General features: G+C 28.0%; 1 protein-coding gene across 1 annotated transcript in view; it reads right to left on the reverse strand.

Annotated features, from left to right (window-relative positions):
- The window catches only part of LOC105619261 (DENN domain-containing protein 5B), a 25,040-nt gene that overhangs the window by 4,502 nt on the left and 907 nt on the right, over positions 1 to 19,631 (reverse strand). Inside the window, 12 exon segments of the mRNA XM_012200785.1 lie at positions 332 to 620; positions 2,546 to 2,720; positions 3,258 to 3,266; positions 3,355 to 3,561; positions 3,683 to 3,894; positions 3,986 to 4,155; positions 4,236 to 4,420; positions 4,491 to 4,627; positions 4,752 to 5,223; positions 5,921 to 6,115; positions 6,394 to 6,614; positions 6,958 to 7,067. Coding sequence (XP_012056175.1) covers positions 332 to 620; positions 2,546 to 2,720; positions 3,258 to 3,266; positions 3,355 to 3,561; positions 3,683 to 3,894; positions 3,986 to 4,155; positions 4,236 to 4,420; positions 4,491 to 4,627; positions 4,752 to 5,223; positions 5,921 to 6,115; positions 6,394 to 6,614; positions 6,958 to 7,067 — 2,382 coding nt within the window.

A 19,631-nucleotide genomic window follows, 5' to 3' on the forward strand; every position in this document is an offset into this window, starting at 1 on the left:
CGTAGTCGACGTGCTACTTACTAACTAAATAAGTAATAGTATTAATAGTTAATTAACTAATTAAATAATTATTTCTTCTCTTGTATATACTATCTTGTACTATATATATATATATATATATATATATATATATATCTTGTATATATCATATCTAAACGCATGATTATCAAATAAAAGGTATAAAAAATAATAGTATATAATACATATTATTATATATATTAATATATATTATATATATATATATATATATACACAATAATATATTAATATATATATTTAAATATTATATTTAAATAATATATTTAAATATATTAAACTGCAATATTTATACGATATTAAACCATGCATGTCTTACCAGGAGAAAGAAAGTTGGAATCTATAGATTTAGTCGCATCATTACATTCTTCCGATTCCTGATACATAGTCAAATGCGACCAAAGAGCGCTTTTGCCTTGCTTATTTTGCAATCCATGGCTCCATACTCGTTCCAATAGATCACAAAGACTAGCAACCAGAGTATTCTCCTCAACGTCAGACAGAGACTCGCCCCCGTGACCAAGCGCAACGGCTTCCGATCCCATTTTTTCTACTAACATTCTCTTCGTCTTGGATTTACAATCCTTATTATAAAAAAATTTTATAATTATAAAATGTTAAGAATAATTATTATATTAAATTTTAATTTATTTGAAATAAATATAACTATATAAAATTAATGTTCCCCCATCAAATAAAACTTTTTCATCATTTTATACAATAAATATATAGTTTAAATATAAAAATAACTCTAAGAAATAATTCAAAAATAAATTATTTAATCTTTGTCAGTAATACGGGGTTTTAAAGACATAATTGATATGATATTTTGATTATAAATTTTAAGAAACAATAATAGAAATAAGTAAGGATAATAGTAATAGAAATTCGATATTCTTCCCTAAAAGAACTTGTGATATTGATATATTAGCCATTGTATATAAAAAAAACAGTACCAGTTGTTTTGTTACAAGAATAAAAATTGTGTTGGTTTTCTTCAGCAAGGTTTCTCCAGTTGCAGCCCGCAAAATATTTTGTGTAAATAAAAAAATTTATTTTTTTTCATGCTTTAAATGTTTTTGACATTATGGTTTCAATAAAAATATAAAGCTTTTACATTTAAAATTGTTCAGTGTTTTATATCATCTTTTTCATTTCATTCAAAATCAGCATTTATGGTATGCATATTTCACGAAATATTCAAAATTGAAGGAGAAATTACTCCAAAAAGATTTAATAAATAAGAGAAACACAAAAGATATTTATTTGGTCATTAATTAAATAATAGGAAAACTAATTACTGTGCCTTATATGACAAACTGATAGCGAAAAGCATCATAACATTATTTTATAACTATGCCGTACAATATAAAAAATAATTTTATTTTTTTTGTGTCTTTGCATTCATAAATGGAATTTAATAATTAATTAACCCGCCGTAAAAATAATTATATTTTTTCAGAAAAATATATATTTTTGTATTCATAAAAATCTGTATTCCCAAGTGCTCAAATAATTCAACTTTTTAGCCATCATTTATTATTTTTTTCCGAAGAACATATCCCCAGCATTATAGTTTAAAAGGATTTTTTCTTCACTCATATGAAAGTCATATTTTGAGAGAATATTTCAATTAACATCACATTTTTCCAATACTCTTATTTCGACTTAAATCTACGAAAATAAGTAAAATGCAATCCGACTTTTATGATAGATTAATATTTAAACAATATGAAGTGACTGTTAGATCGATAATATTTGATTTATTTATATTGGTTTAATAGTCATTTCATATTGTTCAAATATTAATCTTCTCTAGAATTTTAACTTTTCCAGCAAGTAAGAGTTTTTGAGAGCAAATTTTTTTATGTTGGATTACAAAAAAATCTGAGAAAATTATGATAATTATACATTTGTTGAAGTTTTAACAATGTCTTTTTACTATCATAAAAGTCGGATTGCATTTTATTTATTTTCGTATTTTCAAAAATTAATTAAAAAGAATCCTATATTCCTATATTTCTATAAAAAGCGGATCTTATGTTTAAATACATATTTATCTTAACAAGTAATATTACTATTCTAGTTCTGTTTATAAATAAGTTTTAAATCCGAAAAAACATTTCGGCACGTGATATGCAAAATTAGAAAATATTACAAAGTAAATTCATAAAAGAAATATATATTTAAGTACTAAAATCCATTTCCGAAATATATGGTAATCGAATATAAGGTTCTTCTTATTTAAAATTTGATTAATATTTAAATTATAAAAAATAATTCTAGATAATAAATGTATAGTTAGCAGTTTCTTCATGATAGGTTTCGGAATACAGTCTGCTCATCGAATTATTGGTTCTTATATATAAAATTTATAAATCCATAAGTAAAAACCGCTCAGTGAGTAGGCTGCATTCCAAAATCCATTAAAAAAATGTTACAACCTTTTAATTGCTGTAAAACTATAAAATTCCAATTATGTTAAATAATATTCATAAAATAAAAGTACCTTGAGCAATTTTTCTACGAATGTCCAATTAGCTTGCGCTATTAAAGCGGGGCTCATGTCTGCCGAGAGTTTAGTTTGAGGTCGGGGTGATTGAGATTCTTGGGGTATTGCTGGCTTTCCGTTCGTATCCATAGATTTCATCTTGTATTTCCACTGTGTCTGCCCTCTTCTACTACTGTATAAGCGAAACCAATTAATTATATATTTACGTTACTAATCCCTGGTAAAAACTTTTCTCAGAATTTTTCATATAATTTTTCAGAATTTCTAATTTTATAACTTCCTCACATTTTTTATACGAATTGGAACATTTTTCAGAAAATCTACATCTTTTCTCAGAATTTTTCATATGTTAATTATAAAATATCATGAGATTTCTAAGATTTTTTCTGAGTATAATTTCTGTTAAATGTTATAAAATTTAAAAAATTAAAAAATATTTTTTAAAAATTAAATGGAATGAGAAATTTCAAAATATTTCAGAATTCACTTATATGAAAAATTCTGAAAGAAGATGTAAACTTTTCGAATATTTCTGAGTATTTCTGAAAAATGTTCCAATTCGTATAAAAAATTATGAGAAAAATTTTCACCAGGAATAATTTACGATTAATTTATTATTACATTTTTGACTTAGAGCAAAATAAATCAAATATATACTCTGCTGTAAGCTCCTTATTTTATTCTGTTTATATTAAATGTGGTTTCTTACCGAAGTATACTATACAGGAAGCACAAAATAGAATAGTAGACATTAATAAATTTAAAAATAGAAGAATGTTTAAATAAAAATATTATGAATAACATACCTTTGAGCAGGTTCCTTATTCAACGCGACGTTATCCAGTAACGGAAAACTCCGAAAATATGCGGCTCTATGAGGAAGAATCTCCGCAGGTGGATTTGTTTCAAAATCTGTGTTAATTAATCTCTGATCGAGTATATGTTGCGTATCTGCAATGCTCGTACAAGACTCGTATCGCATTGATCGTATAATACTTTCTCCGACTTTTTTCCTAAAATATAATATAGATCAAATATGGATTAAAAATGTTATGTATTTTTAACCTTTTTTTTTGTTTAAGTAGAAGTCGTTTAAAAAAAGTAAAAGAGCATTATATCATTATTATGACTTACTTTAAAGCGGAGATCCTTTGATCGAAAACTTTAATATTACAGTCAAGTTCACTCCATGTCGACATGACTTTGCTGTCGACAAGAGAAGCGAACATCTGTGTTTCCAGGAACCTCGACAAAAATGGCAGATGCTGTGTTGGCTGATCAGATAAAAACGTAGCCTTGTCAAAAACATGCATACTATCTCTATTATTTATCCATTCATCCTTGTCCTATAATGTAAAATTTATTTTTACATTATTATAATTTTATTATAATTACAAGAGCAGATTTTAATTTTGTAGAAGCGTAATATGCTTGTACCTGACTTGGTTGAATAACAAAATGTTCATAACTAGAAAACATTTGTACAAAACGATTTAAAAAAATTTCCCTAATAGCATTATTAAAGATAAGAGTCTCTTGATATTCTTCTTGTGGCATGAGTATTTTTTCCGTGGTATCCTCTATAGGATCAATGTCGTCCATGTTTACTGTAAGCAGAGAAAAATTAAAAATTTGAAAATAACCGCGATAATAATATTTCGATTTATATATCAAGAAATCGTCTTACCTCTCTTAACAATATCCACTGTTCTTTGCAAATTGTCTGATTGTGGTCCTAATTCCGGCCGATCCCAATCTAACACATCATGCAAAGAATGTTTTCTGCGAGGAAGATGAAAACCAGAACCGGGAAGTGTCAGGCTACTGGTCATGATGTCACCATTATAATAGTTAATAACCATATTATCAGTCCTAAAGATTTTCGATTTAGATACAGAGTAACAATCGAATTTCTATCTCGATCTAAAAACAAATAACTCACTTTCCTGAATGTGGTATTTTGTACTTGTTTAGAAGCGCTCTAATCTCATTAATAAATTGCATTTTATGAGGAAACACGGGTAATTCTTCCGGAAATTGGCTACTTTGCTTATCTATATCTACATAACAAAGATTTGCCTGTAATCAAACACGATTGATATTACTCATAATTAGTAATACACAATTGCTTATTTTTCATAAAATATTTTTCTCGAATTTAATAAAAGAATGAAATATAAAAGAAAGATCTAAGCGAACATACTTCGCTAGCTATTTTCAATACACCACCCTCATTGTGCGCATGTAAACCCATTATGAAGGGCACAGGTGCATCTAAGAAGTGATGCAGACTGGCGGGTAATATTGGTACGTAAACGTGTTGCCACGAGAAAGGAAACAAGAGTGCCGTTATGCATTCAGACACCACCATCAGCTTGTGAAAATCAGCGCTTCTCAACAGAACTTGATTCTCCAATAGCACGCATGTGAACAATTGGATTAGGCAATCTGCACCCAACCACGTGAACACATCCTTGAGAGGATAGTCCAACATCGGTAACTCCAGCGATGGAGACGGCTGATGGATAACCAATTCTAATGGCGATTTTGCCGGTTCATCGTTAGGTACAAAAAACTTCAACGATTTGCCAGGTAACGGTACTGGTACGTTATATAGAAGATTATACACGTAAGATTCTAAGCTAAGACCAGGTCCGGGATGTCTAGGAACACATCTAAAAAAAATTCATTCAATTATTTCATACTTTTTAATGTTATAATATACATAAGTTGTTGTGCATAAATTCTGCTAAACAGAATGTCTATCACTTCTAAAAAATCTCTAGCTTTTTAAACGATATCTAAGCATACGAAAAACTAGTAGTCAATTTCTCCATCTCTAGATAACTTTCTCCATAAGATATCTTACAAATAAAGTTATCGACAACTTATCTAGAGATAAAGAAATTATAGTCATAAGACACTTTTATTATCGTTGGTCAAATATTCCGAATTGTATAAATATTTCAAATAATTAGTGAACTAAAGACAGCATTATTACATATTGCGAAAATATTAATTTTTGACTCTACAACGATAGATACATAAAAAATATTTGATAAAAATTGTATGTTTGCATCAGTAATTTGCAGAATTTCGTGCTGGAGATATAAACTTAAACATATTTAACAAAAATTAAAAGTGATGAGACAAGAACAAATTTAAAAAATCCTAATTAACAAATCTTTTCAAAAAATTAAATTCTTATCTTTTATATTAACAGACAGAATTAATGCAGCGCTCTGATATTATATTATCACTTGTACTTTTGTAAGTACTCTTACGAAGCATAGCATAAACGTAGTTATATAAGAAGAATAGAGCTGTGTCAGCTCGTTTCAATGGAGCTTTATAACTCGCAAGATATCTTACTTATAAAGATTAGTGAGGAACGTCTTTGTCGCATGGAGGTAAGGTTGTTGGCATAGCAAGGATATTGATTTAGTCACTAGCAACTTGTCTTTGGTAGAATCATAATATCCTAACGCAGCACCAGGTGAATGAGCCGACAATTTAAAATGACGAGGCAGCGATCTCGTGTTATGTCCATCTTGACCCTTTCTCGCACTGCAAAAATCATAAAATATTGTTTTATAAACTCAAAAATGTATAAGACAATAGACAAAGAAATTTTAATAATATATGCAAAGAAAAAAATATTTTGCATGCATTTTCCAGTTATCTGTATTCAAAATTATAATTTTTAATTTATCAAATTCTTAATTTTTAATGAATTTCACACAAGTAAATGTTACAAATAAATTTTATTTCAACAAGAAAGAAAAACAAGAATTTCCAAGTTATCAAGAAATTTGACACTGACAATGAAGAGAAAGCAAACATACGTGGGGGGCGTGCCGTTTTGACCGCTGCTGAGCTCCGTGATATGCATCGCCTGTAGCGTTTGCATAGCGGAGCATATTTTGCGATTGCGACACTCTTCGTAGAAAACGAGACTGAATCCGTATGTTCTGTGACCATCTTCTTTCGTGAGGACGAAAGAATGGAAGGTCGGTTCCACCGAGTGCTTTTGTGTGCGAAATCGCAAACCGCTTGGCAGACAAAGCTATTATCAATGTAATCAATAAGTTACTCCCCTCGGTTGCGTGAGACGCAAATGTTCCCTAAATCTAATTAGAGTTGAAAATACTTCGACAATTTTCTACGTGACGTAGAAAAAATTTTTATATTTTATTATTAATTTAATTAATTAACTTTAGTTAGTCATACAACAAATACCCATATAAATTTATTAATGGATATTAATAAATAAATGTTATAAATAAATTCGATTATTGAATTCTCTTCGCTTATAAATGAATTATATAATGCAAACAAATTTATTTATATTCATTACTAACTTATAACACGCGACGGTATTGTAATCAGCAATTAATTGTCACACGTACCATGCAGACAGCGTGTTCGTCGAAGGGATTCCATGGTACCGAGTCTGGATAATGTCCTAATACTTTGCTTTTATATGCTCGATCCAAGGGTGTGCACTGCAATGAATCACCTGCAAAAACAACAAATAGCTAGACTTAATATCGTAAACATCAAGTACCATTCTCAATAGCTTACAAAAAGAATGGCTTCTTGTAGTCACGAACAATATTTTTTCCGCTAGATTCCACTTCCAAGAAACAATTAAAGAAACTTTTGTACATTCCTTCCATCACGAATGTCAAGGCAGAACATCTAGTATGATTTCTTTGCACAAATACGCAGCAATCAAAATATTTGCGTTGAAAGTAAAAAAAATTCAGCATGTCTCAATCTTTGGCAAATGACAAAATTCCGGCTCTCATAGAGAAGAGAGGATAGAGAGAAACGCTTATCTTACAGCGAAATCAGCAAAGCTGTTATCGAACATGCCACACGATTCTGCAGACACAACGTGAATGAGAGATGGTCCAGAAGGCCTTGGCGCTGCTCCAACTGCTCCGAAATATTCCTCGTCAGAATACAAGAGTACTCCTGTACGAAGTTAATCGTTCGTGATCAAGAGCCACCCAAGACGACAAATCTGCATTTTTAAAATGCAGGAAAGAAAATGGTGAATAAACATCAATGAATTGCTAAATATTCTTCACAACAAGAGAATTAATCACGATCAATCAATAGATGGTAGTCAATTAAGACTTCGTTCTTCTCGATATTAAAGAAAGAAAAATAAGAGTGCATCCTTGGGAATGCATGAAGTTTAAATTTTATTTCACAAAATTCATGATATACATAAAAACATATTGCAAAAATTAAATAGTATAACACATAATTATACAATTTATATGAATATATAATATTTATCTGTATAATTTCTAATATCTGTAATATAATATTAAACGTATTTCATTTTAATTTAATCGTATAAAATGCATTAATTTGCTTAATACAATGCTATCAATTATATTACATTTTGGAGAAGATAATTTTACAATTATGGTAAATATCGCTCCAAATGAAGTTCCTAAAATTTTATCTCAATTGAGATATAAAATCAGAGCTAGGAAATGAGATTCGATCTAAGTATTACTTCCCGCGTACTGCGAAAGTCTTCCGTAAAGCTTCATAAGCCGTTTGCCAATGTTGAACTTTCCTCGGATTAAAGTTGGATAGTACGCACATCCCAAGTTCGTGCTCTGAATTAATCTACATACATTTGAAAATCCATTTTACGTAATAATTCCCGTTGTAGCATAATGCAATAATTGAATCCTATCTTAGTTCTGTCATATTCCATTACAAAATTTTTTATTTGAATTTGTCACACATTTTATCTCTTCAAATCTCTTTGAAAAAACAATGGTTCATAAACAACGATTATTCATACATTAATATCATAATTTAAAAATAGAAACAAAATATGTTTTTAACGCACACGTAAAATATTACGCAATATAACACTGATGAAAGTATCAATACATATTATATTAAAACAGCACTTTCTCTAAATATTTTACAAAAAATTGAAAATATAGTGATAATATATTTAAAAATAAAAAAATATTACATATAAGACGTATAAATATGTAGAATTGATTAGAATCTGAAGTCTTAATTGATGTCATAAACTGATCTGAGTCAATCTCCGTTTGGAAATGATGTACACGAAGTAGCTGATGATAATCGAACTGATTGGGTTGCCGAGCGAGTCGCCGAAATCACCAGTTTCCATTAACGGACCGATAACTTTTTCCGATATTTCAGTTTCTACACATACATCGGAATTCCCGAATAATAATAAATTGCTGTACGCTGTACATTGGATCGGTCCAACGAGTTTGTCTTCTACAAAAAAAATGTTTTTTATTTTTAGAAAACTGCGCGTTAGATTTATACAAGTATCTCTGGCTAAATATTGCAGCAGCGATGCTGTAAAACATTGCAGCAAGTTTACATAAAATAAATAATTTGAACAGAGAGTTCGTAGTCATTCATAAATTAATTTTTATTAAAATTTTATTCATAATTACAAATAAAAATGAAACAATTTTCCGCCTGTTCTTCTATTTTATTATTATATGCGCCATCTACTATTTACATATGTAGGTACTTAATCTTACTATGATATATTTTATTATTTATTATTATTATATAAGCATAAAATTTTTGGCAGTAATATTACAGAGGAAAAATATAATGCTAATATGAATTGTCTTATAATTTATTCTTGTTTGATTAAAAAATAAAATCATGATAGCAAATTTCTTAATTCTTTTTTCTTAATTCTTTTGCTTTCAAAAAATCTATTTAAAGGCATATTCTAGTATATTCATATTTTTTAATACATATTTCATTTTATTACATGACCATTTCTAATATTTATTTAATTCCAACAGTCAAATTCTATGATGCTCTACATCGATTAGATTTTCAAAAATTATAAGATGCGCATCGCTATTAAAAAAATACCAATCGCAATCTGATTACTGCATTATAAGTACTAATAGGAAGAGCTCTATTACAAGATTCAGCCACATACGTAAAAATACAAGTAACCTTCCTTTTCAGTATGCATTCTAATGTTAATTTCTCACAAAACCGATGCGATGTTTGATTGAAAATGACTTCATGTGAGATAGAAATGTTTGTCTTTTTTAATTTTGTTATTAAATATATTATTTAACTCATAGTTCTTATATATTTAATTTAAAAAAAATAAAAATTGATATAATAATCTTAAGATATATCTAATTATATACAGAGAAAGATACAAATTTTACTATTGGAAGTACAAATTAGTTCGGTCCGTTTCCCTAAAGATTGCTCCTGTTGTGAATGATTCATAGTGACAGCTCATTTTGGCGGTTTCAGAGAGATTAAACATCTGCTAATAATATTCCGTTTATATCGCTTTGAGTTTCATACAAAAATCTTGATTTTTACTGTATTTGAAATGTCGAATTTTGTGTTAATCAAGCAGCATTTGCGGGAAGTTTTGATTTTCTGCTTTAATTGGAAGAAAAGTGCGGTTGAAGCTCATCGAAAACAAAGAATTAGAGGCATTATTCGAAGAAGATCAGAGTCAAACGCAAAAGGAGCTTGCAAAATCATTGGGGGTAACTCAACGAGCCGTTTCTGTACGATTGAGAGCCACGAGAATGATTCAAAAACAAAGAAATTGGGTGCCTTATGAACTGAAACCGAGAGACGTTGAAAGGCGATTTTTCACTTGCGAACAGCTGATTCAAAGACAACAGAGAAAAGGTTTTTTGCATCGGCTTGTTTGACTGGAGATGAGAAGTGGATATTCTACGACAATCCCAAGAAGAAAAAATACCACCCGGTCAATCGTTGCCATCGACCTCAACATCAACACCACGGCCGAACATTTATGGTTCGAAGATCATGCTCTGTATCTGGTGGGACCAAAAGGGTCTTGTTTATTATGAGCTACTGAAATCTGGTGATTCCATTACGGGCGATCGGTATCGGCTACAATTGATTCGTTTGAGCTGTGCGAGAAAAACGGCCGGAATACGAGCAAAGACATGATAAAGTTATTTTTCTTCATGACAACGCTCGACCTCATGTCGTTAAAGTCATAAAAAAATATTTGGAAACGCAAATGTTGGGATGTTTTATCGTATCCGCCGTATTCTCCCGACATTGCTCCTTCTGATTACTGGTTGTTCCGAAGGATGCAGCAAGTCCGGTTCACTTCTTTCGCAGAAATCGAAAATTGGCTCCAAAATTGGATCGCCTCCAAAGACGAGTCATTTTTTCGAGATGGAATTCGAAAATTGCCTGAGAGATGGGAAAAAAATAGTAGGCAGCGATGGACAATACTTTAATTGATCTGTTCATTCATTTTGTTTTGAAATAAATGCACAAAAAAATGGACTAATTTGTACTTCCAATAAATTATAAATCTGTACTTTTTAATCGAAAAAGAATAAATCATAAAACAATCCATATTATATTATTATAGTATTTCTCGGCAAAATAATTTTTTATTTAATTTCAATGCCTTCTTATGAAAAGAGAACTCAATTAAAATTATTATTATAACTCAGCAACTTATGCAATAACACGAATATTATTATAAAAGTTATCTACTATCTGTTCATCTAAAATCATAGCATATCCCTTCGAATCATCGTGCGGATCTGTTATCGTGTTTAATTGAGCGCAGAAAATTGTTCGCCAATTCTTTTAGTTAAACACTCGTAGCTCATAAGTCTCTCGCGGTGATATTTAATAATTTCGTGATATATTTACACGTACCTTACGAGTGCGTATTCGGAGAAAATGTTAATTATTTATAAAATAAGTTACTTTCAACATCCTGTAATTATCGTGCAAATACTATTATGACTATACGGAAATCGCCTGCTAACATTGCATACTCTTACTGCATATCTGCCTCGTTCCAGTTATAATATTACGCGAATATATTGTCCTTAAATCTCCACACATGCGTAGATCTCCGTACTTTCTATTCTCGTATACGCCTCGTTGCGGAGAGGTCTTATTACGAGTATACTTCCTAATTACATACCTTACGCGCAACATCAAAGTGCGGTTACTAACGGTAATGGCACGGGTAATTTAAAAGCAGATAGTTTTGCACCGGTTCTTAATTGTTCTATAAATCTTTCTGTTGTGAGTATAACAATATAAATTACTTAAAACAATTCTAAGAAAAAAAATATTTTAAAAATAATCAGATTAGAGATAATCAAACGACTGATAAATATTTTGTACGCCAGAACATTAAAATCCTTTTTTCTAGAAATCTTGGCTGCACAATTATTTCAACTTAAATTTATTTAAATCCATCTCTATCTCTTTCTCTCTCTCTCTCTCTTTGCAGTCCATATCTATAAAATAAAGGTATTATAACGTAAGTACTTTTATTTTTAAGATTTTAAAAAATATGTTATCGTAGCAATTAAGAAATAAGTTAGAAATAGCAGAAAATGAGAGTGAAAGGCAAACACGACAAGTTGGGAATATTGCAATAAAATTCTGGAAAGAAGTGCGCAAAGAATAGAAGAAGGTCACCGATATCGACGTACCACTTTGTTTTTAGACAATATTTTTTAGATAAAAGTTAAAAATAAAACTTTATAAACATAAATACAAATCTGAAAGTCTTCTATCAGATAATATAGCAATTATTATAATATTTTTTGCAATTTTGCAATAATTAACTTTTTCATAAGATAAACAAAAATGAGCGTTTGACAAAATGGACTTCAAAACTGACATTTAGGTAGTAATTCTTATTCTTTTTTTTCTCAGGAATCATTTGTCAAAATACTTGCAAATAAATGTGTATAATATTTCCTAGAATCTTTTCAATTTTGTATAAAATATTTTTCGTTCATTTATATACATACTTTATGTTGTTCTGCGAGACATGTAACGCAACAATTTCTTTTTATTACAAACAAAACTTTTTCTAAACACACGATTGCTTTTAGTTCCAAGGAACTAATATTTGACACTCTAAAGATTAAATCAATTCATAGTTTTGTCTTACAGACAAGTACGCCGGTTTACATTGTGTATCTCAATTTTATATTTAAAATCGTATTATAAAAAATTAAAAATATATATATAAATAAAAATAATTTTGGAAGTTACAAACATGTAAAACGATATAATATTATCAATAATGTAGCCAATATTATTTCAACTACGCAATTTGCAAAAAAAATTGCAAGAATTTTATTTCCGCATTTGTAGAAATTTGTTTTTAGCTGATTTTGTATAAAAATAAGCCACAAATGTATTAATTATATTTTTATTTCTTTAATTATTTAAACAGATCATATTTTTATCAATATTAATGAAGCGCAGTAGTTAATTTTTGAGAAATGTCTCTTTAAGAGATCTTTATCAATATCGGCGATTGTCCTGTATGTTTTGATGAAGGAATGAAAATATATAAGGAATGAAAATATATAAGGAATGAAAATATATGTCTTATCGTATAAAATAAAACAGTATGGAAGATTTGAGTCGTTTAAGCAAATGTTAAGGAAATTGTAAGGCAAATGCAATATGTTAACAATTACTTGAAAAAATTACAGATTATTTTAAATTGCATTTAAAAGTAACAAAAAATTAGAGACAGTTGACTATCTAGATCAAAAGTTATTTCAATAAAAAGTAGTATTTTTAAATTTGTATTTTTAAATTTCTAATAAAAATATATAAAAATGTATAATAATGATTATTATAAAATAATGATAAAACTCTCGATTTTTTTATATAAGTATTTTTTTTATATAAGTACTTTATGAATTAAAAAATATTTATGTAAAATTACATTGAGATGCAGACATTAATTGTTCAGTAAATAAACAAAATATTTATTTGTTATAAACTAATTGATAAATCTCAATGACAAACTTTGCATAAATCAGTTTTTAGTACTTAAAATATTTATATTAAAAAATTTAGATTTTTGTTATTTTTAAAATTTTTGTTTACAACAATAAAATTAATATCAAATAAAATAAATAATCTATAAAAATGTGTTGCTCAATAAAAACAGAATTATGAACACAACCTTTACATGTATGTTTGTTTAAAGCATTAATATATGTGTTTTATATCCTTACAATCTTTTGAAAAGAATATATAGTATTTAATGTTATTTAGAAATTTTTCTAAAATTTAGATTAATTTAATAATTTAGATGTAGGATTATTTATATAAGAATTGTATTTTTTATAAATAGAATAAGCTAAGAAAGCTAATAAAGATTCACTCATTCTCTCTTTTCCGCGCCGGCAACGCTTCTTTCATTTTATATAATATAATATATTATTTCATTAGTATATAACATATTAATGTATCATTTAGAAAAATGATATCGTCAAAGATAAAATAAAAGCACACATTTACCGATAAAAGCACTTTCTATGAATACAAGCTATAATTAATATAAATAAAGACATAAATGTAGTTAATAATTTATATAATATTTATTATAGTAGAACTATATACGAATATAGTTAATATAACTTCCTATAAAATTATATACTTAAATATAATCATGAAATTACAATTATTTCATTATATCATATAATTTTCGTCAAAGTTCCTTTTACAGAGATCATTGATCTCGTTTACGAGCAATCCAAGTATTCGCCTCGAGGATAAACATCACACGGTTAATTTATATGTATCCATGACACGAAGTAAATACAAAATACAAGAGCAGAGTGAACTACGAACGCGACAAGAGAAAGAAAGAATCACGTCTGAAGAAAAAAAGAGAAAGAAAACGAGCAATAAATGAAGGGAATATGCCCCTGTGCCATGGAAAGTATTGATTCGAGAGAATGATGCTCGTACAAGGTGTAGAACAAACGAATATTTTCCATGAATCCGCCTGTGCGTACACTTGCACACGCACGCCTACGCGTGCTTGTAAATGCTTGTAATAATTGCATGTATCACGCGACAAACAGAAAGGAGTGCAGAGTTTTAAATTTGTATGAAACATGAAATGACGGTGAGAAATATATAGATTATAGGTATTATCGTCTTTAAAAATAATCCCTTTCTTTTCACTGTTAAAAATTTCTATTATGGAAAGTTTTTATCCAACAAAAATATGCTATAAATTTAAATAACTATATTGTAAAATTACAACATTAACATTTTGTGTTAAAGAGTACATCCTAATGCGCATGCGCGGTGCGCAAGTTTTGTTAAATTCACAAGCAAATTTCTATAATAAATTTACAAATATTGTGAAATCACAACAAAACATTACACGATTTGTAAATTTACTGCACATTTTTATTGGAAAGAATGTCATAAATTTACAAATATTTCTAATAGTCTTTCCTTTATAAACAAAGTTTTTAATCATAACTAATTATCAATTAATCTTGATTATAAATCAATTACGTTGAGAATATTTATAATGAAAGAAAGAACTAAAGTTTTAGAAAATAATTATTTCATAGTATTGTATCATATATAGTTGTACTTAAAATGCGATAAAACAAAATTTAGAAGAGTTATGCTTAATTAAGAGTTTCTGTGAGAAATTAATTAATTTTCTGGAAAATGGAAATCATTTTAATAACATTAAGGAGTATATAATTTATAGTATTCTGCACTCTTTTCGAGATTTACATTAGAAAGCATCATTTGTGGAAGAAAATCTTATCTGCAGTCATAAAAAATTATCGTTGACCCTAACGCATGTATAACCCGTGATAATCAGAATAAATATATAATTTTGATACATCAAACATCTAAATTCCAACACAACTACAACATTTTTTACAACATTAAAAATCTATTAGACAATAAGAGATTTATTCTAAAGCAGTATTTATTAAATCAATTTCCAATCTCTTCTCAGAAATAATATATATTTTTAAATCCTATGATCGGCTTTCATAAAAGTATCTATGAAAAATCTAATTTTTCTTCTATGTCATTTAATTAAATAAAAACAAACTACTTATATTAGCTTATATTAAACAATAATGAAAAAAATGCATATGTTAAAAAATGCATATGTAAAAATTAAAAAATGCATATACGTTTAGTAATAAGTTATTTTATTAACAGATATTCTATAATTTTCTAATATAAAAATACACATTATTAAAACATCATCTAAAAACTTAAAAAAGAAACACAAATCTGATTTATGCAAAAGTTGTGAGAATTGTATTTTTTTGTTTCATTCTCGTGTACTCCGCTTCCCAAAAGTGTCGTATTCGAAGAAGTTGCCTCTCCCCTTCTTGCGAGCATGTATGATGTCATCATATATGGGGTCATTTGTTGAAGGGGCTACTGACACTTAAGTATGCGTTTAAAAGGCGGAAGAATGGTTATAGGACCAAGTCTCATGCATATGCACGTAAGCGTACAACAAATGTTTATGCTCCTTGAAATAAAAAGAAATAATTCATTTCGCGCAAAAAAAGTTTATTAAACGTTTCTAAAACTTTTAAGCTGTAAACGATTAAATATTTTAGAAATCAAAACTTTTTAGAAATATATTCAATAATTCATAATTTTTTAATTAAAATTTATTTATAAAACTTTAATTATTTTAAAATTTATTATTATTTAAACGTTAATTTATCTCTTACAACTTTTAATTATTTGTATAACAAATTTGTTTGTGTTACATTTGTGGCGCCACTAAATTAAACGATTTTCGTTATAATTAACAAGTCTAAATTTAAAACATATTAGGATAAAACGTACAAAAGAGAATTTTTTTAGCATTTATAGCACCAATAATATTTCATACCCAAAATCTAACAGACTAAAAATAAGTATTTAGGGGTAATACGACCCTTCTGCAGACCATTGCTCTTTAGACGTACGTAAAGAAGGGTGAGGCCCTAAATGAAAAGAATAAAGCATGAAAATGAACGGCTAACATTTGCGAAAAAAAAAAACTGTAAGGAGATTACTAGACAAGTCTGTTAAAAATAAACAAAAGAAAAATGAAGCTAGCCGAACAATATGTAATAAATAAGAAATATTATTAGCTTTAATATTAAAATGTAACAATAAGGTATCAATTAATTAAACAATACTTTTTAAATTCTTTGAAGTGAAATCTCATTTTAAAGAATGAAAATTGAGTCAGTCTTGAAAAAGAGTACCTCAATTTTCAATCTTTAGCAGTGAGATTCATTCTATAAATTTTAGAGAGTAGAAAAAAACATTCAAGAGATATAATATTATAATATAAGAGATACAATAATATTCAATTTTAAAAAATTATTCTCATTATATATCGAAAAAATATACATTTTCTATGTTAACATATCGTGTAATAGATTTTTGCGAACAAGAAGAAATATTTTTCGATTTATATGTTTAACAAATACAAAATATTTTTAATATCGAGAATTTCTCGTTCGCTCGTTCGCTAATTAACCGAGTTATTGGATTTCATATTTGAAGCATAAAATGAAGAACTACCATAAAACTGAATAAAGTGTCATATTGATAATTATCAGTTATTGATATGCGTAACTTTATGAAAAAATTAGCTTAACAATAATTTAAAAAATATAAGAAAAAAGTGAAGAAAGCAATATAAATTAAAAAATTACTTTAAAAATGAAGAAATTATTTTTTTACTAAATTTTTAATAAATTCGTCGACAACGTATATTAATATTAAATATTTAGAGCTATATTATTACAACAATTATAGAGGAAAGATGTAATATGGACTTATATTTTTTTTGTGTATTTTTTATTTATTTTCAAATCAATGATAAACAATGGTAAACAATAAGCTATTAATGTAAGTTTAAATATAAAACACACTTGAAATAATTAAGACAGTATACAAAATGGAAAAAATTATTTAAATAAAAAAAGATTCTAAATGTGATGATAAACTTCCTACATTTTTACGGAATATAATTTCTTCAGATTTATTTAAACTTGCAATTAGCTTGAATTTATAAAAAAAAAATCTGACAATGAGATTATCAGATTCAGAGAGAAAGAGAGAGAAATTTCTTTTCATGAACATTTTCCTAGCAATATTCTTAGATTGATTTCATCTTCGTGAATATTTAATCATCATTCACCTCTTTCTAGCTTCACAAATACCTTTAAGGACTTCTCAAAATCATTTTTAAATGATAATCATAAAGATTTTTAATGAAAAACAACGCTCTACAATATCCTTGTTATCTAATTATATTTCAGCGAAAATATAATTATTCAAGTTTTTTTACCTACTCAAAATAGAAGAATAGCGTCTTAAGAATTAATATGATATGAACTCTTACTTAAGAATTTAAACCACATTAAACTTGATACTGAAAATCATACAAAATAATTTTGATATATCTCGTAATAGATAAACATTAATTATCAATAAAAATTGCACCAGATTGCAATTGTTTCACAACTTCAATACCTATCTAAAAACAAGTTAAAAATATTTTAAAAGAAATGATGTTAATTAATTATTAACAGAATTTTAATGTAGTCCACGTTACCAGAGCAGACGTTTACATTATAATCACCTTTTTCTCTAATATTTTGATAAAAACTATCCTTTTTTAATTTATTTTTAATTTAATTTAATTTAGTTTATTGCAAAGCTTTATGAAAAAGACTACATGTTAACAAAGTAATAGACATAAAATATGATACAATAGACTATATAGTTAATATAAATACAATAGATAATACAATAGTAACTTGCAAATGATTAAGCGTCAGCAAAATTGCTGTTACAAAGCCTACCCGTAACAAAACCAGAATAAAACAACAATGCAATAAGAGATAAATCTACTGATGAAATTGTACAGAAGAAATCATGAGAAACATTAGACAAATTTTTTTATTTCAAAACTAGACTTCTGTTAAAATATTATTACAGATTTCTCTATTCTATTTTACTTGAATAATAAAATATGTACGAACAATCTTATCTTAAAAATTTTTTAGATTTATTAAGATTGTTATTAATCATGTGAAATATATTCATTATTTAGAGAATATCCTGTGTAATGTAAAATATCCTGTGTATAAAGTCTCTCTATCTCGCTCTTTTTCCTCATATGTAAACTTTGACCTTACTCTCAGGCACGAGTCTTCTTTTTTATGGATATTTTTACGCTACGGATGTTGGCTGCCAATCTCGCTAAGAGTTAATGTTAAAACTCTACGCAAATTCGATATATAATTCGATTATATTATAAATATTACATCATATTAAAACAATACATAAATAAATTCGCTATTTGATTGTCAAAAAGTATGTACTTCCGTAAAAATCCTAAATTTTTTCTACTCTAGACTTATTCAAAAAAATTATTCCTGTTTCATCTGCGATTTTCAAGACTAAGGTATTTAAATAATTTTCAAGACTAAAATTCGTGAAGCAAATAATCTTGACAAACAAATAATCTCAACGGACCAAAGCTCATAAAACAATATAATCTAACAGCTGACAGCAGGACAAGCAACTCGTCACAAGGATACAAGAACCCTTTTAGTCATGGGAGTTCTCTCAAGGGAGAATTCTTTCATTGAGACGATTTTTTTCCATAGAAAGAAGTCCTAACGTTTTCTCAGGAGGGTCGTCGTTTGTTGCACATTCACATATTGTGAGACTCCCTATTGCGAGGTCCAGTATCCAGTATGTACAGTTGCCTAACAACAAAAGGCCAAGCGGTCCATTCCGCATACTGAATTCAGATACTCCCGTGAAGAAAAATCAATTGTCAATGTTCCCATTATCCGTAAGAAAACTGTGCTTTCTATGCTGTACGTTCTTCGTTCTCTTCCTCCTTCGAAAGCCTCGTTTCATTTCGAATGCAGAAAGTTCAAGAAAGTAATTTCAAGAAAGTACTGCTGAGACCCACTTCTTATTTATATATGCACTTAAAACAAAACGCGCACCTTTCATTCTGTTAATTCTACATTGTCTATTTTTGTGTGTGTGTGTGTGTGTGTGTGTGTGTGTGTGTGTGTGTGTGTGTGTGTGTGTGTGTGTGTGTGTGTACGACTAACTAAATAAATTATTAATTTAAAGTTAAATTAAAATTAATAGTAGTACTACAACACAAGTACGTACGTCCTTAGTAGAAGTAAGTAAGTAGTAC

Source organism: Atta cephalotes, assembly GCF_000143395.1.
Source record: "Atta cephalotes unplaced genomic scaffold scaffold00020, whole genome shotgun sequence".
NCBI lineage: Eukaryota > Metazoa > Arthropoda > Insecta > Hymenoptera > Formicidae > Atta > Atta cephalotes.